This window comes from Thalassophryne amazonica, chromosome 2 (genome assembly GCF_902500255.1).
Source record: "Thalassophryne amazonica chromosome 2, fThaAma1.1, whole genome shotgun sequence".
Classification (NCBI taxonomy): domain Eukaryota; kingdom Metazoa; phylum Chordata; class Actinopteri; order Batrachoidiformes; family Batrachoididae; genus Thalassophryne; species Thalassophryne amazonica.
Genome location: NC_047104.1, coordinates 3,676,446 through 3,702,858, shown reverse-complemented (window position 1 = coordinate 3,702,858; position 26,413 = coordinate 3,676,446). Strand labels below are relative to the sequence as shown.

Here is a 26,413-nt window from a genome sequence, read left to right as displayed (position 1 = left end):
GATCCGGACTATTTGCAGGCCATGACATTGACTCTATGTGTCTTTTTGCAAGGAATGTTTTCACAGTTTTTGCTCTATGGCAAGATGCATTATCATCTTGAAAAATGATTTGAACATCATCCCCAAACATACTTTCAATTGATGGGATAAGAAAAGTGTCCAAAATATCAACATAAACTTGTGCATTTATTGATGATGTAATGACAGCCATCTCCCCAGTGCCTTTACCTGACATGCAGCCCCATATCATCAATGACTGTGGAAATTTACATGTTCTCTTCAGGCAGTCATCTTTATAAATCTCATTGGAACGGCACCAAACAAAAGTTCCAGCATCATCACCTTGCCCAATGCAAATTCGAGATTCATGACTGAATGTGACTTTCATCCAGTCATCCACAGTCCACGATTGCTTTTCCTTAGCCCATTGTAACCTTGTTTTTTCTGTTTAGGTGTTAATGATGGCTTTCGTTTAGCTTTTCTCATGATGGTTACTGAGGGAACATATGAACCCTGCATCCCTGGGGGTCATGAACTGGGAAGCAGCTACAGACAGAATCAGCAATCATGCAACTAGTCATGCCAAAGCGTCCCGATTGACACCATGCTATATAAAATAATCCTTTCCTAGCCAATGACGCATTTGCTCTCAGAAACTGATTTATCTCCCGTCACTTCCAGAATCATAGAGAAATGATCTGCAGGTGTAGATGGTCTCGTGCACGTTGTGCGGTGGAGAACACAGTTGGACCTTTGGCTCAAAGGTAACAATTTATAATATGCATATTGTAATGATTGGTAAACAGTTGCATTTTCATTCCTTCTTCTGAGTTAGATAAGGTATCTGTTAAATGATGTTTATTATAGATGTAAAAGCTTGTTATCATCATTCAGATGCGCTGTGCACAATGAGACACACTGACACGCAGTGTTTTCAAATAGGTTGCGCAATGTTCACGACTAGTTTACAAAAATAATGCACACCAGAAGTTTTGAACATTTCAAATCTTTCTGTGCGCACTGGCACTCAGCCACACACAGTTTACGATGAGTTTATTCACTGGCACGCCAGAGTGCAGGGATCAAATTTGTGCAAGTGTCAAGGTACCTGAAAATTTTCTTAAAATTCAGGCTTCCCAGTATTTGTGACCAGGACTGCAAGTTATCCAGCTTTCAAGTCCAGCTTGATTTACTATATTGTACCAAAGAAAACTGGATTTGTCACATCTTCATATGACGACATGTCATCAGCACATCGTTTACCATCATTAATGGGGCCGCCACGCTCCTCCAGGCGACGCACCAGCTCATCTCTGACGGCCTGATATTTTTGTCTGCGTCCTGGTGGAAGCACACAGATTGGCAGGTCAACAGGTCGCACTACCTCCACCTCCTGCGTCATCTCAGCAAAACGCATCACCAGCTGCAGTACACAACAAAACCAACATGTTAACTCAGGGAGTGAGCTTCATAAAATGTGACATAAAATACTTTTTGCGAGAAATTTCTTCATCTACTGAAGAAATCCAGAAAAGTCTCACCACTGTTTCTTCGTAATCATCAGCCTTTGGATTGACGCACACAACCATCCTGACTCTTCCCTCCCCATCGAAGTAGTTTTTAAACAGATGCGTTATTTTTGAGTCCCGATATGGTACCATCTGATTTAAAAACAAGAGAATTAACATTCTGGGATATAAACAGAGGAATTGCAAATGTTCCGTATTATAATAATAATAATTTAAATGTACATGGGAAAAAAAATACTAGCCTTATTTGTTCCACACATCTGGTTCTCACGTAGGACTTCCATACATGTTCGCAGTGTCATCAAAGACTGGTTAATGTTTCCTGTTATTAAGGTGAAAATGTTTGCATTTCTTCATAATAGCATAAATATGGTTACAACATAGAATATAAATGTTTCCTGTGGAAAAAAGGTCAGTGAACTGACCAGCTTCCCGGAGACGGGCGCCCTCGGCTCTGGTTCTGGTGGTGCGCTCACTCCCTGCTAGGTCCACCAGGCACAGCTGGCTGACTGTCACCTGGTTTTTATCCTGAAATCAGTAACAGCTTGTCACATCACAGTGAACGTGAATGAAGTGCATCATTTCTCCATCCGGCGATCAGTACTGAGAACCAGCTCTTCCACAGATACTGTTGGCGTTGGCCAGTGGTGTGTTCTGGCTCCCACACACTTCAGTGTTTGTACGAGCTGGGTGCTGGGGTAGGGCTGTGTCGTCGCTGGCAAGGTTTACTGACCTTGACTTCACAGATGATGTGGCGATCTTTGTGTCAATCGGTGGATCAATCAATCAATCAATCAATTTTATTTATATAGCGCCAAATCACAACAAACAGTTGCCCCAAGGCGCTTTATATTGTAAAGCAAAGCCATACAATAATTACGTAAAAACCCCAACGGTCAAAACGACCCCCTGTGAGCAAGCACTTGGCAACAGTGTGAAGGAAAAACTCCATTTTAACAGGAAGAAACCTCCAGCAGAATCAGGCTCAGGGAGGGGCAGTCTTCTGCTGGGACTGGTTGGGGCTGAGGGAGAGAACCAGGAAAAAGACATGCTGTGGAGGGGAGCAGAGATCAATCACTAATGATTAAATGCAGAGTGGTGCATACAGAGCAAAAAGAGAAAGAAACACTCAGTGCATCATGGGAACCCCCAGCGGTCTAAGTCTATAGCAGCATAACTAAGGGATGGTTCAGGGTCACCTGATCCAGCCCTAACTATAAGCTTTAGCAAAAAGGAAAGTTTTAAGCCTAATCTTAAAAGTAGAGAGGGTGTCTGTCTCCCTGATCTGAATTGGGAGCTGGTTCCACAGGAGAGGAGCCTGAAAGCTGAAGGCTCTGCCTCCCATTCTACTCTTACAAACCCTAGGAACTACAAGTAAGCCTGCAGTCTGAGAGCAAAGCGCTCTATTGGGGTGATATGGTACTATGAGGTCCCTAAGATAAGATGGGACCTGATTATTCAAAACCTTATAAGTAAGAAGAAGAATTTTAAATTCTATTCTAGAATTAACAGGAAGCCAATGAAGAGAGGCCAATATGGGTGAGATATGCTCTCTCCTTCTAGTCCCTGTCAGTACTCTAGCTGCAGCATTTTGAATTAACTGAAGGCTTTTCAGGGAACTTTTAGGACAACCTGATAATAATGAATTACAATAGTCCAGCCTAGAGGAAATAAATGCATGAATTAGTTTTTCAGCATCACTCTGAGACAAGACCTTTCTAATTTTAGAGATATTGCGTAAATGCAAAAAAGCAGTCCTACATATTTGTTTAATATGCGCATTGAATGACATATCCTGATCAAAAATGACTCCAAGATTTCTCACAGTATTACTAGAGGTCAGGGTAATGCCATCCAGAGTAAGGATCTGGTTAGACACCATGTTTCTAAGATTTGTGGGGCCAAGTACAATAACGTCAGTTTTATCTGAGTTTAAAAGCAGGAAATTAGAGGTCATCCATGTCTTTATATCTGTAAGACAATCCTGCAGTTTAGCTAATTGGTGTGTGTCCTCTGGCTTCATCGATAGATAAAGCTGGGTATCATCTGCGTAACAATGAAAATTTAAGCAATGCTGTCTAATAATACTGCCTAAGGGAAGCATGTATAAAGTGAATAAAATTGGTCCTAGCACAGAACCTTGTGGAACTCCATAATTAACCTTAGTCTGTGAAGAAGACTCCCCATTTACATGAACAAATTGTAATCTATTAGATAAATATGATTCAAACCACCGCAGCGCAGTGTCTTTAATACCTATGGCATGCTCTAATCTCTGTAATAAAATTTTATGGTCAACAGTATCAAAAGCAGCACTGAGGTCTAACAGAACAAGCACAGAGATGAGTCCACTGTCCGAGGCCATAAGAAGATCATTTGTAACCTTCACTAATGCTGTTTCTGTACTATGATGAATTCTAAAACCTGACTGAAACTCTTCAAATAGACCATTCCTCTGCAGATGATCAGTTAGCTGTTTTACAACTACCCTTTCAAGAATTTTTGAGAGAAAAGGAAGGTTGGAGATTGGCCTATAATTAGCTAAGATAGTTGGGTCAAGTGATGGCTTTTTAAGTAATGGTTTAATTACTGCCACCTTAAAAGCCTGTGGTACATAGCCAACTAATAAAGATATTTAAGATCGAAGCATTAAATAATGGTAGGGCTTCCTTGAGCAGCCTGGTAGGAATGGGGTCTAATAGACATGTTGATGGTTTGGATGAAGTAACTAATGAAAATAACTCAGACAGAACAATCGGAGAGAAAGAGTCTAACCAAATACCGGCATCACTGAAAGCAGCCAAGGATAACGATACGTCTTTGGGATGGTTATGAGTAATTTTTTCTCTAATAGTTAAAATTTTATTAGCAAAGAAAGTCATGAAGTCATTACTAGTTAAAGTTAAAGGAATACTCGGCTCAATAGAGCTCTGACTCTTTGTCAGCCTGGCTACAGTGCTGAAACGAAACCTGGGGTTGTTCTTATTTCCTTCAATTAGTGATGAGTAGTAAGATGTCCTAGCTTTATGGAGGGCTTTTTTATAGAGCAACAGACTCTTTTTCCAGGCTAAGTGAAGATCTAAATTAGTGAGACGCCATTTCCTCTCCAACTTACGGGTTATCTGCTTTAAGCTACGAGTCTGTGAGTTATACCACAGAGTCAGGCACTTATGATTTAAAGCTCTCTTTTTCAGAGGAGCTACAGCATCCAAAGTTGTCTTCAATGAGGATGTAAAACTATTGACGAGATACTCTATCTCACAGAGTTTAGGTAGCTACTTTGCACTGTGTTGGTATATGGCATTAGAGAACATAAAGAAGGAATCATATCCTTAAAACTAGTTACAGCGCTTTCTGAAAGACTTCTAGTGTAATGAAACTTATTCCCCACTGCTAGGTAGTCCATCAGAGTAAATGTAAATGTTATTAAGAAATGATCAGACAGAAGGGAGTTTTCAGGGAATACTGTTAAGTCTTCAATTTCCATACCATAAGTCAGAACAAGATCTAAGATATGATTAAAGTGGTGGGTGGACTCATTTACATTTGAGCAAAGCCAATTGAGTCTAATAATAGATTAATGCAGTGTTGAGGCTGTCATTCTCAGCATCTGTGTGGATGTTAAAATCGCCCACTATATTATCTTATCTGAGCTAAGCACTAAGTCAGACAAAAGGTCTGAAAATTCACAGAGAAACTCACAGTAATGACCAGGTGGACGATAGATAATAACAAATAAAACTGGTTTTTGGGACTTCCAATTTGGATGGACAAGACTAAGAGTCAAGCTTTCAAATGAATTAAAGCTCTGTCTGGGTTTTTGATTAATTAATAAGCTGGAATGGAAGATTGCTGCTAATCCTCTGCCTCGGCCCGTGCTACGAGCATTCTGGCAGTTAGTGTGACTCCGGGGTGTTGACTCATTTAAACTAACATATTCATCCTGCTGTAACCAGGTTTCTGTAAGGCAGAATAAATCAATATGTTGATCAATTATTATATCATTTACTAACAGGGACTTAGAAGAAAGAGACCTAATGTTTAATAGACCACATTTAACTGTTTTAGTCTGTGGTGCAGTTGAAGGTGCTATATTATTTTTTCTTTTTGAATTTTTATGCTTAAATAGATTTTTACTGGTTGTTGGTGGTCTGGGAGCAGGCACCGTCTCTACGGGGATGGGGTAATGAGGGGATGGCAGGGGGAGAGAAGCTGCAGAGAGGTGTGTAAGACTACAACTCTGCTTCCTGGTCCCAACCCTGGATAGTCACGGTTTGGAGGATTTAAGAAAATTGGCCAGATTTCTAGAAATGAGAGCTGCTCCATCCAAAGTGGGATGGATGCCGTCTCTCCTAACAAGACCAGGTTTTCCACAGAAGCTTCGCCAATTATCTATGAAGCCCACCTCATTTTTTGGACACCACTTAGACAGCCAGCAATTCAAGGAGAACATGCGGCTAAACATGTGACTCCCGGTCCGATTGGGGAGGGGCCCAGAGAAAACTACAGAGTCCGACATTGTTTTTGCAAAGTTACACACCGATTCAATGTTAATTTTAGTGACCTCCGATTGGCGTAACCGGGTGTCATTACTGCCGACGTGAATTACAATCTTACCAAATTTACACTTAGCCTTAGCCAGCAGTTTCAAATTTCCTTCAATGTGGCCTGCTCTGGCCCCCGGAAGACAATTGACTATGGTTGCTGGTGTCGCTAACTTCACATTTCTCAAAACAGAGTCGCCAATAACCAGAGTTTGATCCTCGGCGGGTGTGTCGCCGAGTGGGGAAAAACTGTTAGAAATGTGAACGGGTTGACGGTGTACACGGGGCTTCTGTTTAGAACTACGCTTCCTCCTCACAGTCACCCAGTCGGCCTGCTTTCCCGGCTGCTCGGGATCTGCCAGTACAGTATGACCTGAGTATAGCTCCAGAAGCTGAGTGATGAATCGGAGTGTCTTGTTTGTGATTGTGCTGGATTAAGACCAGACCTTCAATGACTTTGTAGACTCAGCCGTCAGAAGCTTATCTGTGTGTGGTGAAAGTCTTGAACTTGTAGAGACATTTATCTCAGCAGTGACATTCATGTCTCAGGGGTCCCCAGCCTTTGAGAGTGAGACACACCCGGGAATAGCTTAGGGAGTCATGATGTTGCTGGACAGAGGTGTCCTTTGTAGAAGAATGAAGGTTCAAGTCTTTAGGATCCTGTCTTAATATATGGTAATGAGATTTGGACACCAACAGGCGGCACGGTGGCTTAGGGGTTAGCACTGACCTTCACAGCAAGAAGGTTGTGGGATTGATTCCCGGCCTTTCTGTGTGGACTTTGCATGTTCTCCCCGTGTCTGTGTGGGTTTCCTCCCACAATCAAAAACTTGCTTATGTAGGGTCTGCTCCTTTCTCTGCCCCTGACCAAGGCAGCGTCTCTACATCTGGACTTGGTCCCTGGGTGCTGGACTGTGGCTGCCCACTGCCCCTAGTGGTCAGATTGTGTCTAACTGTAATTAGGATGGTTAAATGCAGAGGACAAGTTTTGTTGTATGTATATATGAGGTCTGTTAGAAAAGTATTGGACCTTATTCTTTTTTTTAAAAACCTGATTTATTTGAATCAAGCCTGCTTGCGTGAGCCAACCTTGAACCTTAGTGCGCATGCGTGTAATTTTTTCACGCCTGTCGATTGCGTCAGTTGCTGGCAAGCAGCGTTTGAGTGAGGACCTGTGCAGCGCGCTGAGCGGATTTTTATTCTGGGCGGCCATCAACATCCTGAAATGACCAGCGAATCTGCTTTTGCTCCATCAGAAGCTTCAGGAAAGAATTTCGCCGCCACTCCTTTTCATGGCCAAATCTTCTGTCACAATGGAATATGCCGAAAAAGTGCTGATGTCCACAACTTCCGCAATCTCTCCGATAGTCACACGATGGACCCACATCACCACTGCGTTCACTTTGAAATGATCTGGTCATTTCAGCATGTTGATGGCCGCCCGGAGCGTGGCTCGCTCTCCACCGTTGTGTGGACATCTTTAAACCGGTTGTACCGCTCCTTAATCTGTGTGATTCCCATATCATTGTCACTGAAAGCCGTCTGAATCTTCCGAATAGTTTCCACCTGGCTGTCACTCAGTTTCTGGCAAAATTTGATGTGGTGCTGCTGCACTCGTTCCATCATTTCCCTTGCAATAAAAATCCACCCAGCGCACTGCACACGTCCTCACTCAAACGCTGCTTGCCAGCAAATGACGCAATCGACAGGCGTGAAAAAATTCACGCATGCGCACTAAGGTTCAAGGTTGGCTCATGCAAGCAGGCTTGATTCAAATACATCAGGTTTTTGAAAAAAAGAATAAGGTCCAATACTTTTCTAACAGACCTCGTATATGTGCTTTGACAAAGTTTCTCTTCTATTCTAAGAGTTGGCCTAAGACAATGTCTCAGTGTCTTTGTCACTAGGTCTCATTCAGTTGTGAATCTCGCTCCATCTCGCAGTCCATAACTCACGCGAGAGCTCAGTTTCAGCAGAATTCTGGTTCAGGGAACAATGTAAACAAACCTCGTGAAGTGTGGACGACAAGTCCATCACAGGTGCTCCACCTCCTCTAGATAACCCTCTCAACTTGGGAGAACATGACATCATAATCGCCCGTGAACTCACTGGATCAACTCCATCCACATCTTTGCTAGACATTATTTACATGCGCTGTGAGACACCAGAACTCTGCTGATCCCAGTGGTAACCCTGTGCTGCATCCTGTACTACAAACGAGTAATTCTCAGCAAAGTCAAGCAGAATGATGCATTCATCTTCCCCCACGTTAGTTTTTAGGTTTTCCAGAAAAGCCCCCTGATTCTTCGCAATAAAGTGATGGGTGATTAGTTTATCAACCATGGAAGCCAACTTCTCAGTGTAGGCCTGACAATCAAGAACATGCTCTACAATAGTTGTTCTGTCAACGGTAAACCATTGCTTGACTCTAATTTCCTCAAGCCCTGCCACAGCCAACCGTTCCTCTAGAAAAGAGACAAGTGCCTCATTTCCCGGACATAGCTCACAGCACAGGGGGCCGCCAGGGGGATTATGGGAAACGTTAAAGCACTGAATTGTGAGGGAATGCCAGTGACAGAATTCTGACCATGTGAGGAGTTTGTCTGGGCTTGATCCAGCATGAAGGTGTGTCAGTGTTGAGGACCCCAGCAGATGGAGAAGGCCAAGAGGACACCCACACTTCACCTGGTCACAGCAGTTGGAGGAAGGGATGTACCAGTTGTCTGGTTGCCATCCAGGAATGAAGGTGATTGGGTGGTGAGGTGGATGCAGCAACACGTGGCACCCAGTGTGTGGTGCCAGCCTGGACTTTACACTTACACAGAACCAAAAGGCTTTGAGATCAAGTACACCCCCCCCCCCCCCCCACCCACCCCCTTACACGAGATGTAAGGATAGACTGCAAATAAAGACTCATCAGAAAATAACAAGCCAATTATGAATATTTACCTGCCCTTTGATCAACATACTATTGCTGAAGCTGCATGTTACCTGCAGAATGTAATCGCCATCAGCGTCCAGTGGAGCCTGGGCCACTTTCACAGTGAACACGCTGTGGGAACGACTGGACTCACGGTTGAGGTGAGTGTTGGCTATGCGTCTTTTCTTCTGTCCTGGAAAGTGTCCATTATGAACACAAACACAACACTATGAATAAGCAATAACAATCTGAGGGAGGTGATGGTCAAAGGGTTGAAGTGGTTGGGCCTGTGACCGGGGTTCCTACAGCTACAGGCAACATGGAATTAAGACTTTACACGTCAGTCAGAATAAAACTTAAGACCAGCACCACTATGAGGTCGGTGTACAGCCAGCTGGTACTGGTTTAAGCCACTTCACAAAACGCTTCCTTGAAAAGACCATTTTCATTAAATTTACATTTCCCGCGTGTCTTCATGCCATCGAGGAAGTTGAAAATGTATATGCTCGAAGGGTCATGGCACGAGCCATTTTTTTAAAGGATAGGTGGGCTGTGATTCAAGCCAACTTGGATTTCAACGAAACATGGCTCAGAGATGGAACCTACCAAGAAACCAACTCTCCCAAAACTTTTCGACCAAAAACCAAACGGTGACCTTGCCAGGGGTCATCAAAGTTCAAGGCAAAAATACACAAAAACTGATATTTCATTAAATTCCTGTCTTTCAAGTGGTGTAACATTCAGCACCATCAAGTCCCCAAGCCTGTTTAACCATCAAATGACTTATGGAGGCAAACTCTTATCTTACATACATATTAGGTTGGGGGATTGATGGCGCTGAATATAGGGGGCGCTCAAAGTCTGGTCATTTTATGAAATTGGCTGTATTTAAAGGCCCATAACCCTCTGCACCATCAAGACCCCAACCAGATTTCAATGTTATCAACAAATAAAGGCCCTACTCTATCAAATGCAACTGAAAAAACATTGGGGTCTCAATGGTGCTGGTCACCAGGGGGTGCCAAATTACTCGACTTACCCAAATTTGAGGACATTTAGTGCCACCTGGTGGCCCGCGCCATCAGTATTTTTAATGAAATTTGCATCTAACATCTCTACTTTATATAACAGTCTGCAGACTTTTGAGGACTCCTCATACTGGTTTGATACCCCTTTTGAATCAGGCCATTGAACACATGCTCGCTAACCCAACTGCATGAATTACCACATGAGTGCATGTTTGATCTGATGATATTTTCTTTTTAGAGCCTTATTTAGATGACAAACTTTGGAGGAAAACCTTCAGTCTGACAACAGTAACAATATTAGCAGAGTTCAGAACAGAATCGTGATTATAAAAAAAAAATAATGCAAGTGATTTCGGCATGGGTGGAGGAGATAAACTTTTTTTGTTGTTGTTGTTTTTTTGTTTGTTTTTTTACCAGCTCTTTGGTCATAATCAACTGATAAAAAAAATTGTTTTACTATCTGTGAAATTAGAAAGAGTGATGAGGAAGTGTGGATTTTTTTTTTTCTTAGAAACAATTTCAAATCTGAAAAACGACACAAGGGACTGAAAATATTAGCTATTTTTAAAATAAATATTGTTTTCCTTCTTGAATATGTTATTATTAAATATTAAAACCATTCACAGAAGTAAATACATTGTCTTACCTGTGTGCTTCAGTGAGATCATCTTTAAACCTATCCACTTTTACAAAATCACATCTGAAAAATAACTGAATTAATACTGGTTGAAGAAAACTCCATTTGACACACTGAACTTTGGTTCCAGGTTCCAGCACCACCTGTAATCAGTTATTGTGGATGATTGATCCAGTCTGTGTTAACAGAGCCACTTAACTGCATGAAAAAGATTCACAGCACCTCATCTGCAAGCGACGACATTATCCCATGATCCAGAAAACAATAAAATAATCTGAAGATGCTCAGTTTTGCCCTGTGTCGAGTGGAGGAGCCAGGGCCTTCGTGCAAATGTGTGCTTGTCGATATACAACCCCTGGCAATAATTATGGAATCACCGGCCTCGGAGGATGTTCATTCAGTTGTTTAATTTTGTAGAAAAAAAGCAGATCACAGACATGACACAAAACTAAAGTCATTTCAAATGGTAACTTTCTGGCTTTAAGAAACACTATAAGAAATCAGGAAAAAAATTGTGGCAGTCAGTAACGGTTACTTTTTTAGACCAAGCAGAGGGAAAAAAATATGGACTCACTCAATTCTGAGGAATAAATTATGGAATCACCCTGTAGTCGTGAACATTGCGCAACCTATTTGAAAACACTGCGTGTCAGTGTGTCTCATTGTGCACAGCGCATCTGAATGATGATAACAAGCTTTTACATCTATAATAAACATCATTTAACAGATACCTTATCTAACTCAGAAGAAGGAATGAAAATGCAACTGTTTACCAATCATTACAATATGCATATTATAAATTGTTATCTTTGAGCCAAAGGTCCAACTGTGTTCTCCACCGCACAACGTGCACGAGACCATCTACACCTGCAGATCATTTCTCTATGATTCAGGAAGTGACGGGAGATAAATCAGTTTCTGAGAGCAAATGCGTCATCGGCTAGGAAAGGATTATTTTATATAGCATGGTGTCAATCGGGACGCTTTGGCATGACTAGTTGCATGATTGCTGATTCTGTCTGTAGCTGCTTCCCAGTTCATGACCCCCAGGGATGCAGGGTTCATATGTTCCCTCAGTAACCATCATGAGAAAAGCTAAACGAAAGCCATCATTAACACCTAAACAGAAAAAACAAGGTTACAATGGGCTAAGGAAAAGCAATCGTGGACTGTGGATGACTGGATGAAAGTCACATTCAGTCATGAATCTCGAATTTGCATTGGGCAAGGTGATGATGCTGGAACTTTTGTTTGGTGCCGTTCCAATGAGATTTATAAAGATGACTGCCTGAAGAGAACATGTAAATTTCCACAGTCATTGATGATATGGGGCTGCATGTCAGGTAAAGGCACTGGGGAGATGGCTGTCATTACATCATCAATAAATGCACAAGTTTATGTTGATATTTTGGACACTTTTCTTATCCCATCAATTTAAAGTATGTTTGGGGATGATGAAATCATTTTTCAAGATGATAATGCATCTTGCCATAGAGCAAAAACTGTGAAAACATTCCTTGCAAAAAGACACATAGGGTCAATGTCATAGCCTGCAAATAGTCCGGATCTTAATCCAATTGAAAATCTTTGGTGGAAGTTGAAGAAAATGGTCCATGACAAGGCTCCAACCTGCAAAGCTGATCTGGCAACAGCAATCAGAGAAAGTTGGAGCCAGACTGATGAAGAGTACTGTTTGTCACTCATTAAGTCCATGCCTCAGAGACTGCAAGCTGTTATAAAAGCCAGAGGTGGTGCAACAAAATACTAGTGATGTGTTGGAGCGTTCGTTTGTTTTTCATGATTCCATAATTTTTTCCTCAGAATTGAGTGATTCCATATTTTTTTCCCTCTGCTTGGTCTAAAAAAGTAACCGTTACTGACTGCCACAATTTTTTTCCCTGATTTCTTATAGTGTTTCTTAAAGTCAGAAAGTTGCCATTTGAAATGACTTTAGTTTTGTGTCATGTCTGTGATCTGCTTTTTTTCTACAAAATTAAACAAATGAATGAACATCCTCCGAGGCCGGTGATTCCATCATTTTTGCCAGGGGTTGTAAGTGTTCCACCTGCCATTCTGCCAGCGAAAAGTAACAGTTCTGACACCAAAAACATGGTGCAGCTCCGACCAGACCCATGGGGATGTCAGTAGCCTGTAAAAATCCATAAATTAATGGGACAATTAAGACATTAGTTCCGGAGCTGACGCCACTTTCTCCTTCTTCTTGTCCAATGTCAGCACGGTGGAAAGTTCCAGTTTTGTTTTGTTTTTTTTAGTGGCGTGCAGTTCAAAATCTTAATATTTCTGTCTTCAAGAACTGCGCACCAGGAAAGGATCAATTTCAAACTGTTTAATTTTAGTCTTAAATATTTGTGAAAACATGGCATGACGTCTCACCTACACTTTAATGAAATATCAGTTTTTGCTTATTTTTCCCTTGAACTTTGATGACCCCTGGAAAGGGCACCATTTGGTTTTCGGTCCAGACATTTTGGGAAAGTTTGTTTCTTGGTAGGTTCCATCTCTGAGCCAAGTTTCATTGAAATCCAAGTCGGCTTGAATCACACCCTAATGTAAACCTGCCTGAACTCCAAAATATTGGCTCTTAACGAATTCAGTGCCTCTGTAATACCATTTTAACAGTTTCTGGTAGAATTACATTGGAATCCATCCATCCATCCATTTTCTCCAACTTTATCTGGAGTCGGGTCGCGGGGGCAGCAGCAGGATTCCAGTGTCGGCCCCACGACATTAGAATCCTTCAAAAATAATATTAATTTAAAAAGCAATCCAAATCCGAGTTTGCTGCCTCCTGGCGCTCATCGTTTTCAAACGGTGCCTGTAAATCCTCACTGTTTTAGTGAGCTGAAAACTGCCACAGAGCTCAAAGATTCATTTGGCAGCATTTCCATGTGTCAGCTCACTCTTTACACACATGGGGATGGGAACATTCACAAAAGACAATCCGGCAATGACAGAGATTTTACTTTCTTTGGTGATTTCTATGGAGCCGCAGGGATCACGGCTCTGGGAGACATAGCAAGAATGGCTGAGTACTCCTCATCTTTGAAAAAAACTCTGAAGCTAAGAGTTGCCGGATTCTGGTTTGAGCATCTGGAGCAGCACTGATGGTGGGTAATGAGGTAGTGCAGCCAATGGGCTGTATGAAAATTCAGTAAGGTATGTCTATAATACATTCCAATTCTAAGGTAGAACTCTCCTAGTGTATATGAAAGTATATCTAAATATCTAAATGATGACCACAAGAGCAACCAGACCGAAAGAATGTGTGTCCACCTTTGTACAGTCTATGATCTCCACCCAGAAAGATCTGGCCTCTTCTGGTTTCTGGTGTTCTGGCTGCTACTCTGTTCAGCCCTAGCATGTGCTAGATTTTGGGTAAGATGGTAGAGTCCAGTAACGTAGGAGCCTCTGCTGGTGAGGAAAGGTTCACAGACTATGACTTGCTGTGACCTTTGTGGAATGAATGCATGTCCTGATTGCAGCATGAGAAGATGAGTGAGGAGACAAAGTATCTGGGTCCAGGCTCTGTTACTTCCTGGACTCATTGTACCAGTTTGCAGCAAAGGTGCCAAATGTGCAGAGAAATTCAGTTCTCACAAGTGACATTCATGTCTTTGGTACTTCAGACATGGAGAGAGATGCCTGAGAAGAGCTGAAGGAGCCATGAGGTCAGTGGATTGAGGAAGTTGGCAATGCGGACACTTTTGCAGAAAAATGAAAGTCCAAATCTTTGGGGCACTTTCACAGGAAAGGGTGAAAAACTGTCCTTTCCTGAACAGTGACCACGGAAGCAGGCATTTGTGCAAGTCAAGTATCACTGTATTATCATCACAGACTGTCAGAAGCCTCATCTCCCAGCAGACAGCACAGTACTAAGGAGGTACCAGTATTGGTGCTATTTTTTTTTCCTGTTTAAATTGGTCATTCTGTTAAAAAGCATGTCCAGTGAAACTGAGAGCCAAGAGCCAGTAAACAGGCTTCAGACAATGTCCTTTCCTGAACATCTGTTTTACAACACAAGTAGCAAATGGCCACTTTCCTGTGAAAATGTCCTTAATGTCCTGGTGCTTCCAGTGTGACTCAAAGACCTGGACGCTGACTAGGGAGCTAATCAGATGTTTTTGGTACTAGGTCTCCCTGGAGGACCCTTGTGTACCACTGACATGACTTTGTGCCAAATGAATGGTTACTTGGTGAGACACAGTTGAGGTCGACAACTTGCATTATTATATGGTGGTGGGATTTTGCCAACTTCTGATTGTCCCATTTGCCACTTTCTGAGCTGTACCACATGCCAAGTTGACCGCTGGAGGAGCCGAGTAGGCCGCGTGTGCAGCGTAGCGCTAGCTAATTGAGTGACTCCTTCTATCAATAACAACCAATCAAATGACGCAATACAACGCCTACTTTGGCTGTCAGTTTGTTGACAAGATGGCAGAAGACAGGTTTGCGTCTGTTAGCGACGCTGACTTAAAACGAATTTTACACAAAAAAGATGTGAAGAACACCCGCAGAAATACACAGTCAGCAGCCAACCTGTTTCACAAGTGCGTCACTGAAAAGGGACATAAACCCAACTTTGAAACTTATGACAGATGGATGCTTGACAGAGTACTTGGTCGATTTTACATGGAAGCTCAACAGGCAAATGTCAAACTTTATAAGAAAACAAGCCTGATGACTCTTTGTCACGGACTTAACAGGCATCTCCAGTCGATCGATGGGATGTCAGTTGGTGCAGTATGACAGGAATAATAAAGAGTTGAAATTTGAGATTGATTTTTCAGTTTTAGTATGTTTGACAAACTCCCAATTTTCTTGTTTACCATATAATGAAGTTATAGACTTTTGATGAGGTGTACCCGTGATTATGCGGACCTGGTCAGGACGGGGTTCACAGGCCTCGGTGAACCCCATCCTGACCAGGTCTGCATAATCACGGGTACACCTCATCAAAAGTCTATAATTGTATATTGTGCAGCTACGACACGATGGCCATGTGGTCGACTTCTCTAAGCTCAAATCGGTGGCTGAAGATTGGTGGGTCAAGTGCTGTTCTTTCACCTGCCCCTCCTACTCCTACTACTTGGGCTTTGAACCCATCATCTCATGGGTGCCACAAGCTCACTTCTCTAACCTTTGGACCACTGTAACTGCGAGGAACAATTAAATATATAAAACCGCATATGGTTACATTTAGAGCTAATTTGTAACAGTGAAGAAGCACTTGTTGGGCTTTATACTGTATGCACATGCACTTCATGCTGTGTTCAAAATCCTTAAAAGGTCCTCGATTCCGACCTCCCGCTCTGGGAAAAATGCCTCGAATGCTCCATCGGGTCGGGCTTTCGCGCTGGGAATTTCATGAACAAATTGAGCAAACCAAGGTACCCGAGTTAATCCCACAACTGAGGCAGGCATGTTTGCGACTAATGAGACAACAATGTTACAGATGCTGAAACGGCATCTTTAAAATTCTACAAGACAAGACATTACTGCTATATGTATTATATTCACAATCTATGTATTTGGTATTACAGTTATTTCCAGCACCACACATCAGCAAAAAGGTCGTTGACAATTTCATTTCGTCCAAAAAATAATGTTAGCCTAGCTCTTCTGTGAAAGGCTAAGTAGTTGGTCCATGTTCATCTCCAAGGTGATCTCATGAACGCACTTCTTCCAGAAGTAGGTTGTTTTTTTTTTGTTTTTTTATGGCAGGTCTTTCTGAGCTTCAGAGGGTTCTGTACGCGGCATCATGACCGACCACAACCTTTACTGTACTTAAACTAGAAGACAAACAAACATTAACAATATTCACCCTTCCAGAAGACTTCAAAGGCTTCTTCAGTAGATTTCACTTCAACTTCTGTGCACCCGGACACATACATGGTGTGACTCTGATCCTCACGCAAGATCTTGGACTGAGGTAGTCTGAAACCCAACATTCACACACTGACATTTAACTTCACTCGCTGTTAAACTCACACTGAAATAAACATGTGCAAGACGTGAGACAAGGTATTGAGCTCCAATAAACAACTTGATTAACTTACAAGACAGTGAACCAAAAAAAAAAAAAAAAAAAACATTTTAGTCAATATTCAGACTATTAAAATCCAGACCACTGCTGTTTATTTCAATTTGCCACTTAATATATAATTTATATATTGATTTCACTTTTCCCCCCAATCTTTACACCAGTTTCTGTTTTTAGTTGACTGATCCAGATAATCATATCACTTGAAGATAATTACAGCAAAAGACTGGAACAATTTGGTGCATCAAGAAATTTATCAAGCAAAGGAAAAAAAAAATCTGAATTATAACATTCTAGGTTTTGAAAATGTGATGTTTCATTTTAGAGGAACTGGTTTTAGATACTCTTCTACAATGAGCTGAAGTGCTTCAAATATTTTAAACTGGTTTAACACAGGTAATTTATTATCTCAGGTTTTTAATTGGTTCAAAAGCTTTAAGATGTCTTTCAAACACATCATATCAACTAAAAAGGCAACAAATAAAAAAAAAAAGCTATTCTCACGAAGTACGACTTCTTGAAACTTGAATTACACAAGCTAAAACTGAGAAAGTGCACATCAAAAAAGAGAAGACGCTATTCAAACAACTCCTTGAGATGAGATGAACTGACAGCAACATTGTCCAACATTTTATAAAGGCCATCACTAAAGGTACAAATATTTATCTTTCGATGGTCCCTGTTTGGTCAGAGTCACCACATCGGCTTAAACATGGGATGCCCTTCCTGACGCAACTCCAGTTTTACCTGCAGAAACACACAAACCCCTGGTGTTCCTGAGAGGTCTCCCATCCATGTACTAATCAGGACCTACTCTACTTAGCTTCTGAAAGATGATGGGATCTGAGGTATCACAAACTGCACTAACAGGACAAACAATTTGCAGACTTAGAAATGAATCATTGGCTGTAGCACTAACACTGCATTAGTACATGTACAATGGTTACACACACACTAACTCAAGCCATTCAGACAAACTACAAGACATGAATGAGGACACCAGTCAACAACATACAGGTGATATAGATCAGAAACCTTGGCTTAATATATCTATATATTAAGCCAAGGTTTCTGATGTGTGTGTGTCTCTCTCTCTCTCTCTCTCTCTCTCAGTTTTCCCCAACTCCACACATTTAATGTTCCCAAACATGAATGAAAAAGTCCAGAACTTGGTACAACTGTGATAGTTTGGAGGGAACAAGGCATTGCCTGGCACAAGGTGGGAAAGATAGCTTAAACTCAGTTTTAAACGTATTCAAAACTTTCTGCAGTTTGGTCCAGTTCAGACCTAACTGCATAACTCCTACTAAACTCAAAAAAGCACGGTACCACTTGGTTTCATACGGAGCATGGAAAAAGAGTTACCCTGAGCTGTCCCAAGTCTAGTACCAGTTTTCCAGAGGGACGTACGAGTTAATCTAGAGCCACGGGTTTGGATAGAGTTCAGTACAACTTTGAAAAGGTTCTCCAGGGGCCTCATGTACAAAGGCTGATTACGCACAAAAATGTGGCATACATCCGTCTCCACACTAACGTTCGGATGTATCAAAAGTAAAGTGACTGTGGAAATGTGTGGTGTGTCACACAAAAATCCTGGACGTTGCTAGAGCTATTGTTCTTCTGCAGACACGTAGAGGTGATACTGGGAACCGTTAATAGTGTGAAAACATGAAGTCAGAGTAACGTGCGCATCAGAGACGCACTGATGAACAATTAACACACCCAAATGTTTGCAGGTATATGGGTGAATATAAAAGGACCTGCAAAGTGATGTGTAAAATGGTGCCAATAGTGGCTGCGTTAGTGTTGCTAGAAGACTTTACAAGTGGTGCAATCAGATGTGAGCGTGTTTTCAGGAAACGCGAGGATTTACTTACAAATTGTGATAATTAGCCAATTTTGATGATCAAAGCCAGTGTTGCTGGAGTTGTGCACAGAACCCGGCCACCCCAGAGCGCAATAAAGCAAGAAGCCAGGGGTCATCTGTGCCCACACAGGTGCTGACCACGTTGGGCTTCCTGGAAACAGGGGCATTCCAGCGTGAGCTGGCTGATCGGTCAGGAGTGTGCCAGTCAACCTTGCGCTGAGCCAAGCCACCTGCGTGGAACGCAATCATCCGAATGTCATCCAGGTACATCACATTCCAACATTAAAGCTCAATATGCAGGGAGAGCCGGTTTCCTGAATGTTGTTGACTGCATCATGAATTTGTTTTTGTTAATAGGAAAAAATTTCATTCCATCAATTTTCAAATCATATGTGATGTGCAAATGACTTGGGTTGGGAACAGGCTAGAGGGTGGCACGGTTGGCAATGGGTGGATGCTTACTGAGTAAATAGTTTATTTGTGTAATTGTTTCGAACGAAAACCAGCGTGGACACATTTCGGCATGTGCACATTCAAATAAAGTAAGTCCCTTCGGCTGCTCCCTTGTTTGCACTCGGGGTCGCCACAGCAAATCCAAGGTGGATCTGCATGTTGAATTGGCACAGGTTTTACACCGGATGCCCTTCCTGACGCAACTCCACATTACATGGAGATAGTATGTGACATCACAACTTTACACACATGTTTATTTGAATGCGCACATTCAAATATGTTTGTCATTATTATTTTTGTTTCTTGATGGTGAAACTACAACTTCTTAACAGGCCCCAATTGTCTCCCTGTGTTCAGTATTTGTCAATAAATGTGTGTGTAAAGTTGTGATGTCACATACTATCAGCTGCAGCGCACCTCACTTTTTTAACTTTATTGTGTGTGTGCGCTGCTGTCACCCCACAGCATTTATGGCCTCATACAAACTCTCACACTAACATTTTTCCAGTTTCATGTTTATCTGGATTGACAGGCTAACAAATAAACTGTCCCTGTGTGTCTCCTGTCATTTCCAGTCATTTAGTTCTCACTCTATCATTTCTTTTCTGTGTTCATGTTGACTAATCTGATAGAGGGGGAAATCACAGCTCCAAGGGCCATTTGCGTACATCTGCATATTTAAATCTGGGCGTGGAAAGGGAGGAGCTTGGCACATCTGCATGTCCACTCAATTCCACGTTCAGTGGAACGTACAAGCAGAATGTGCTTGGATCCATGCGTACGCACACTTTGATACAGCTGGATATTTTTGTGCTTACCCCAGTTTCTGGGTTTGAGCATATGCCAATGTTTCAGTAAGAAATCCACACACGTCTTTGTACATGAGGCCTCTTTGTACATCTTTGAAGCATCTCTCAAGCTCCATCAGGTTGGATGGGGAGTGTCAGTGCACAGACATTTTCAGATCTTTCCAGAGATGTTCCATCAGATTCAGGTCTGTGCTCTGGCTGGGCCACTCAAGGACTTTCATTCTTTCGTCCTGAAGCCACTCCTTTGATATCTTGGTTGTGTGCTTAGGGTCACTGTCCTGTTGAAGGATTAACCGTTGCCCCAGTCTGAGGTCTGGAGCAGGTTTTCATCCAGGATGTCTGCATTCATCTTTCCACTGTTTCCATCATTCATTTCCACTGTTATGCTGATGACACCCAGCTCTACTTTACTGCTAAACCCTCATCCACGCTTCCGCCCACCTCCCTCATTGATTCCATCTCTGAAATAAAAACCTGGTTCACCATAAACTTTCTTAAACAAATAAAACTGACATTCTCCTCACTGACATAAAATCGACCTCATCCAAAACCGACAGCTTTTCTCTCACTATTAATAATTCCACCATCTCACCATCCATCAAGGTTAAGAGGCTGGGTGTCATCCTTGACAGCACACTATCCTTTCACACCCATATCAACAACATTACTAGGTCTGCCTACTTCCACCTACAAAATATTAATTGTCTCCACCCTTCTCTTAACCCATGATGCCTGTCATTCACACCAAGGAGTTCAATCTTTGTCTCATCAGACCAGAGAATTTTGTTTCTCCTGGTCTGAGAGTCCTTCAGGTGCCTTTTGTCAAACTCCAGGTGGGCTGCCATGTGCCTTTGACTAAGAAGTGGCTTCCGTCTGGCCACTCTACCATATGGGCCTGATTGGTGGATTGCTGCAGAGATGGTTGTCCTTCTGAAAGGTTCTCCTCTCTCCACAGAGGAATGCTGGAGCTCTGACAGAGTGACCATCAGGTTCTTGGTCACCTCCCTGACTAAGGTCCTTCTCCCCCAATCGCTCAGTTTAGACGGGTGACCAGCTCTCGAATGAGTCCTGGTGGATCTGAACTTCTTCCATTTAAAGATGATGGAGTCCACTGTGCTCACTGGGACCTTCAAAGCAGCAGAAATGTTTCTGTACCCTTCCCCAGATTTGTGCCTCCAGACAATCCTGTCTCAGAGGTCTACAGACAATTCCTTTGACTTCATGCTTGGTTTGTGTTCTAACTGTCAGCTGTGGGACCTTATATGTAGACAGGTGTGTGACTTTCCAAATCATGTCCAATCAAATGAATTTACCCCAGGTGGACTCCAATTAAGCTGTAGAAACATCTCAAGGATGATCAGTGGAAACAGGAGGCACCTGAGCTCAGTTTTGAGTTTCATGGCAAAGACTGAATACTTATGTACATGTGATTTACTAGGTTTTTTATTTTTAATAAATCTGCAAAAACAAAACAAAAAAACAACACTTTTTTCACATTGTCATTATGGAGTATTGTGTGTAAAATTTTAAGGAAAAAAAATGAATCCATCCATTTTGAAACAAGGCTGTAACATTGTTAAGTTGTAAATATGTTACCAATTATAATGTCTCTATCCTGATTTTCCATATAGGAGTACATTGTACGTTTGTGTGATTTTACCTTTTAAATGAACCATTGAGCATTTCACACAGTAAAATCCTCTCTTGCTGCCTTGAGAAATGTCTGAGAGTGTAAATCTTGCTTACTGAGCACAGTAGTACGTTTAATTAACTGAATGGCCTTGAACAAGAACACTGCGCCCTGTGAAAGCCAGCCGGAGCCTGTCTTGTTTTGACTAAGAAAATTCACAAAATAATGTTATATCTGTATGAGTACTTTAAAGACTCCAAGATGTTTTTATGCTACTTTTCTGTATCTGTCTTTGTCTCAATAAAAGCAGGGAGAGTTGAGGCGGCCCTTCAGAGCTGAGTGGTGAAACGGTGAGGGAGGGGTTCTCGCTGTCAGCTCTCTCCTGCGCAGGAAAGAAATTCAGTGCTTCTGTGTGGTCATTTTCTGTGATATGTTTGAGTTGTGTTTCCTTTCAACAGGTTCAACTCTGACAAACATAAAATGTGGATAAAGTGAAGTGCTGTGAATACTTTCCAGATCCTCCGTATGTAGGTGGAGTTACCCCGGGCTATCCCAAGTTGAGTATGAGTTAAGCAGAGATAGACCAAGTGACCAATAATTATGAACATGTTCAAAACTGCTACAAGTGGAACTGACGTTTCCCAACTTGTGCAGAGGTATGCTTCACAAAAAGCAGAGTTCCCCCACACCCAGGAATAATCAAAGGTGCAGCAAGGTGTAAATCGACCCTGTATGGTGCCAAACGCGTTCAGGTGTGACAGTTGCTTAAGGGTGGAGAAGGATATATGGACAGCAGTGAAATGTATGATAGGAATACTGGTTGGCTTCAAGATGGGACTGCATATAGGACTGACTCTGGGCCCTTTGTTTGCAACAGTCAAGGACAAGCTCAAACAGGAGTATCCATGGACCATGATGTTTGCACATGAGAGGAGGGAGCGGGGTGAGATGAGCCTAGAGAGGTAAGAGCTATGCACTGGAGAGAAGGGGAATGAAAGTCAGAGGGGGAGGACAATTTCAATGTTTTTTCAATTTATTTAATTTTATATAGTGCCAAATCACAACAAGCTGCCTCAAGGTGCTTCACACAGGCAAGGTCTAACTTTACAAACCCCCAGAGGGGACAGTGAAATCATGCAGTTGAAGGTGAGGTGACTAACGTGACAGAGTTTAAACACTTGAGTCAACTGTTCAAAATAATGACGAGTGTGGTGGAGAAGTGAAGGAGAGTGCAGGCTTAGGAAGACAAGGGATGTAGAAGATATCAACAGAAGGATACTGAGGATGTAGCCGCAAGGCAAGAGTCAAAGAGGAGGTATGTAACTGGTGGCTGTGACAGAGGGAAAAGCAGAGGACAACGTGAGATGAAGACGAATGATGTGATGTAACGAACTATCAGTATAAGATCTGAGCCAGAAGGTCAGACTCACTTTAAGGAAAATGGCGGCGCGTTCAGATGCAGCAGCTTGCGGTCTCTTTTAAGTGCAAGTGTGTTTGTGTGTGGGTTTTCGTTGTTTTTATTTGTCGCTCCATTGGGCGAGCATCATGTACACCAGATTTCAGCTCCTGCAGATTGGATTAAGCAGTAAACAGACGATTACAGCCGAGTTTCTCCGCTCTCATAACATTTTGGAGGACATCACCAGAGTTCCGGGTGCTCCGTGGATTACCATCCCCGATGGCAGGCGCCGCAGGCGGCGTCGGAAGAGGAGGCAGAAACGCGGTTGTCAAGCTGGAGTCCTGGTGAGGCTACGGAAACGGCCGTGTAGACCGCCGCTCCCCAGTGTTTTTCTTGCTAACGTGAGCTCACTGGGGAATAAGATGGATGAGCTGAGGATGCTTGTGTGTAAGAACAGACTCGTGAGGGAGTGCTGTATGCTGCTTCTCACTGACACCTGGCTCCACTCATCCATCCCGGACTAAAATATCAAGCTAGAAGGCTACACAGCACATCGTCATGACAGAACACGGGCCTCTGGTAGCAGCAGAGGAGGAGGGGTGTGCATTTTTAATCAATAACACCTGGTGCACGGGCTCAAAGACTGAACAGTCACTGTTCTGCAGACCTGGAGTTCATGTCTGTCAAATGCAGACCCTTTTACTTGCCCCGTGAATTCACAGCTGTCATGATTATGGCTGTTTACATTCCACCTGGTGCTGACTCTGGCTCCGCCCTCGGGTGGCTATATGACAAATTACCAAACCACATATCCTGAGGCTGTCCACATCATAGCAGGTGATTTTAATCATGTTGATTTAAAGATTGTTCTCCCCAAATTCCATCAGCATGTTAAGTGTCCAACGAGGGGAGACAACATACTGGACAAGGTGTATTCTAACATCAAAAAGGGCTTCAGAGTGAAACCTCTACCCCACCTTGGCCAGTCAAATCACACGTCCCTGCTTGTGAGGCCAGCATACATCCCCCTCAGGAAAAGTGCTCCTGTTATATCCAAATCTGGCCTGATGGTGCTATTCAACAACTCCAGGACTGCTTCGCGTCCACAAACTGGTCTGTTTTTGAACATGAGGACTTGGAGCAGTATACAGCAGCTGTCTTGGGATATATCAGGTTCTGCACCGACATGGTCACTGTGGATAAGTACATCCGTGTTTATCCCAACACGAAGCCTTGGATGACTCGGGAGGTGCAGAACCTGTTCCAGGAGAGGAACTCCGCCTTCAGGTGTGGTAATGGGGAGCTGTACAGCGCTGCCAGAGCCAACCTGAAGAAGGGGATCAGACATACCAAGACAGCTTATAGGAAGTGAATAGAGGACTGCTTCCACAGTCAAGACTCTCGGTGGGTGTGGCAGAGTATTCAGCACATCACAAACCACCGACCCAGCACCCTGTTGGCAGACTACAGTGATGCCTCACTGGCAGAGAACCTTAATAGTTTCTTATATTGTAAGGCCTTGCCTTATAATATAAAGCGCCTTGGGGCAACTGTTTGTTGTGATTTGGCGCTATATAAATAAAATTGATTGATTGATTTGCCCATTTTGAGGTGCAGCCACCAGAGACAGTCGTCGTCCCCTCACCTGCCCTCAACAGCCACATCCTCACGCTGGAGGAACAGGAGGTGAGGCGGGTGTTAAGGGGGGTGAATTCAAGGAAAGCTGCGGGTCCAGCAGGCGTCTTGGGACGGGTGTTGAGGGAATGTGCAGCTCAGCTAGCTGGTGTGTTTACAAACATTTTCAACCAGTCCCTGAGCCAGGCTGCTGTCCCCCACTGCCTGAAGTCCTGAAGGACTGTGTGGAGTGGGTCTCTGAATTTCGTTTTCTGAGCGTGTATTTGAGAGATGACCTGACTTGGAGCACAAAAACTATGGCTACCATCAAGAAGGCACAGCAGAGACTCTATTTCCTGAGGGTTCTCAGGAATAACCATCTGCCACAGAGACTGTTGGTGTCCTTCTATCGCTGCTCCATAGAGAGCATTTTGACCTACTGTCTGTGTGTGTGGTTTTCCAGCTGCACAGTCAAAGACAGGAAAGCTCTCCAGAGGGTCATCACCACAGCCCAGAAGATCACTGGTTGTCTCCTGCCTTCATTAGAGGAACCGTATACAAGTTGTTGTCTTAGGAAGGCAAGGACTATAATCAGAGACCCCTCCCATCCTGGACACTATTTGAATTATTACCATCAGGCAGACGATACAGGGCACTTAAGGCCAGAACAGAATTAAAAATAGCTTTGTGGGAAGAGCTGTTTGTGCACTGAATGCTGCTGGACCTGCCATTTTATGATTGCGATTGAGTGTTTTTAACTAGGTTTTATGTGGATTTTTTTTAGGGTTATTTATTTATTTTAATTGTGCTTTTAAGAGATTGTTTTTAATTTCATTGTCATGCACAGTATTTTTTTTTCCTGGTGTCATGTACAATGATAATAATAAATTCTATTCTATCTTTAACAGTAGCAGGCAAAAAAGAAAACTATGAAAGCAATGCATTTTAACTGACTTAACATGCTTTCTGGCAAAAAGAAGTATGTGGAGTTGGGGGGAAAAACTGAGTTTGAAAGTTTTTAGCCACACTGTATATGAATTAGTTACCTCACCTGTGAGGTTCGTACATGCTACTTTAAAGGGTTTGGGATTAATGGGACGAACATACAATGTTAAAGTAAGAAAGACTTCAGCTTCAGACAAGACTACGGGTAAACAGAATGAGGAAGGTTTATGCTCGTCACATACATGAACTCATTGTTCCATAGAGGTGCGCTTTCATCAACGCACCTGATGAAAACACAGCACTTTAAAAGAACAAACTAATTATACACATCATGACAAAATACTGTTGTGGTTTTACATACAGTGTTTCCCAGAGTATAAGTCACACACAAAAAAAGGCATCTTGAAGAGGAAAAATCAATAGAAAAGTCCCACCATAAGTTGCACCTTATTTCTGTATTATCAGATCATTCAATTAGGATTTTGGTGTAGTTTTGTAGTGTACTTTTATTTATTCTTTTATTATTGGAGTTTAATTTGTTTAGTGCTTTGATTCCTGGGAAAGTCCCATATAAATAGTAACTGTAATTATTATTATAAATAGGATTTTTTTTTTAATACGTCACACCCAAATATAAGTGCCAGGGTCCCCCAAACTAGGAAATGAATTCATTAATTAAGTTTAAAAAAACAACATATACTCCAGAAAATACAATACTTTCATTGCTCTGAAATCAAAGAAACTATATTATAAAAAAACCTGTTCCTTTATGTTAAAAAAAAAATTCAAGTACAAACTGTAACATGATTGAAATTAAAATGACAGTGCAGTAAACGTCATTGTAAAATTAGCCCAAATCCGAAGTTAGAAATGCAAATAAAAATCTACAGTAATTGTTACTTTTTACAGTACATGCAGACAGTATGAACCCACAATATTTCATGTTTTGCCTGATCAACTTCATTTCTTTTGTTAAT

The 26,413-nt window shown here is 42.3% G+C and overlaps 1 protein-coding gene and 1 long non-coding RNA gene across 2 annotated transcripts in view; one reads left to right on the top strand and one right to left on the bottom strand.

Annotated features, from left to right (window-relative positions):
• LOC117521768 (kinesin-like protein KIF23) overlaps window positions 1–26,413 on the bottom strand; it is a 65,637-nt gene that overhangs the window by 28,443 nt on the left and 10,781 nt on the right. The window contains exons 8-13 of the mRNA XM_034183113.1: window positions 16,501–16,613; window positions 9,065–9,186; window positions 1,955–2,057; window positions 1,772–1,851; window positions 1,542–1,661; window positions 1,264–1,423 (exon numbers count right to left, since the gene is read on the bottom strand). Of these exons, the coding sequence (XP_034039004.1) occupies window positions 1,264–1,423; window positions 1,542–1,661; window positions 1,772–1,851; window positions 1,955–2,057; window positions 9,065–9,186; window positions 16,501–16,613 (698 nt within the window). The remainder of the gene's footprint in view (window positions 1–1,263; window positions 1,424–1,541; window positions 1,662–1,771; window positions 1,852–1,954; window positions 2,058–9,064; window positions 9,187–16,500; window positions 16,614–26,413) is intronic.
• On the top strand, window positions 9,255–25,073 carry LOC117521778. Its single transcript, XR_004564057.1, has 3 exons — window positions 9,255–9,264; window positions 24,581–24,584; window positions 24,731–25,073. It is a non-coding gene; the product is annotated as an uncharacterized LOC117521778 (long non-coding RNA).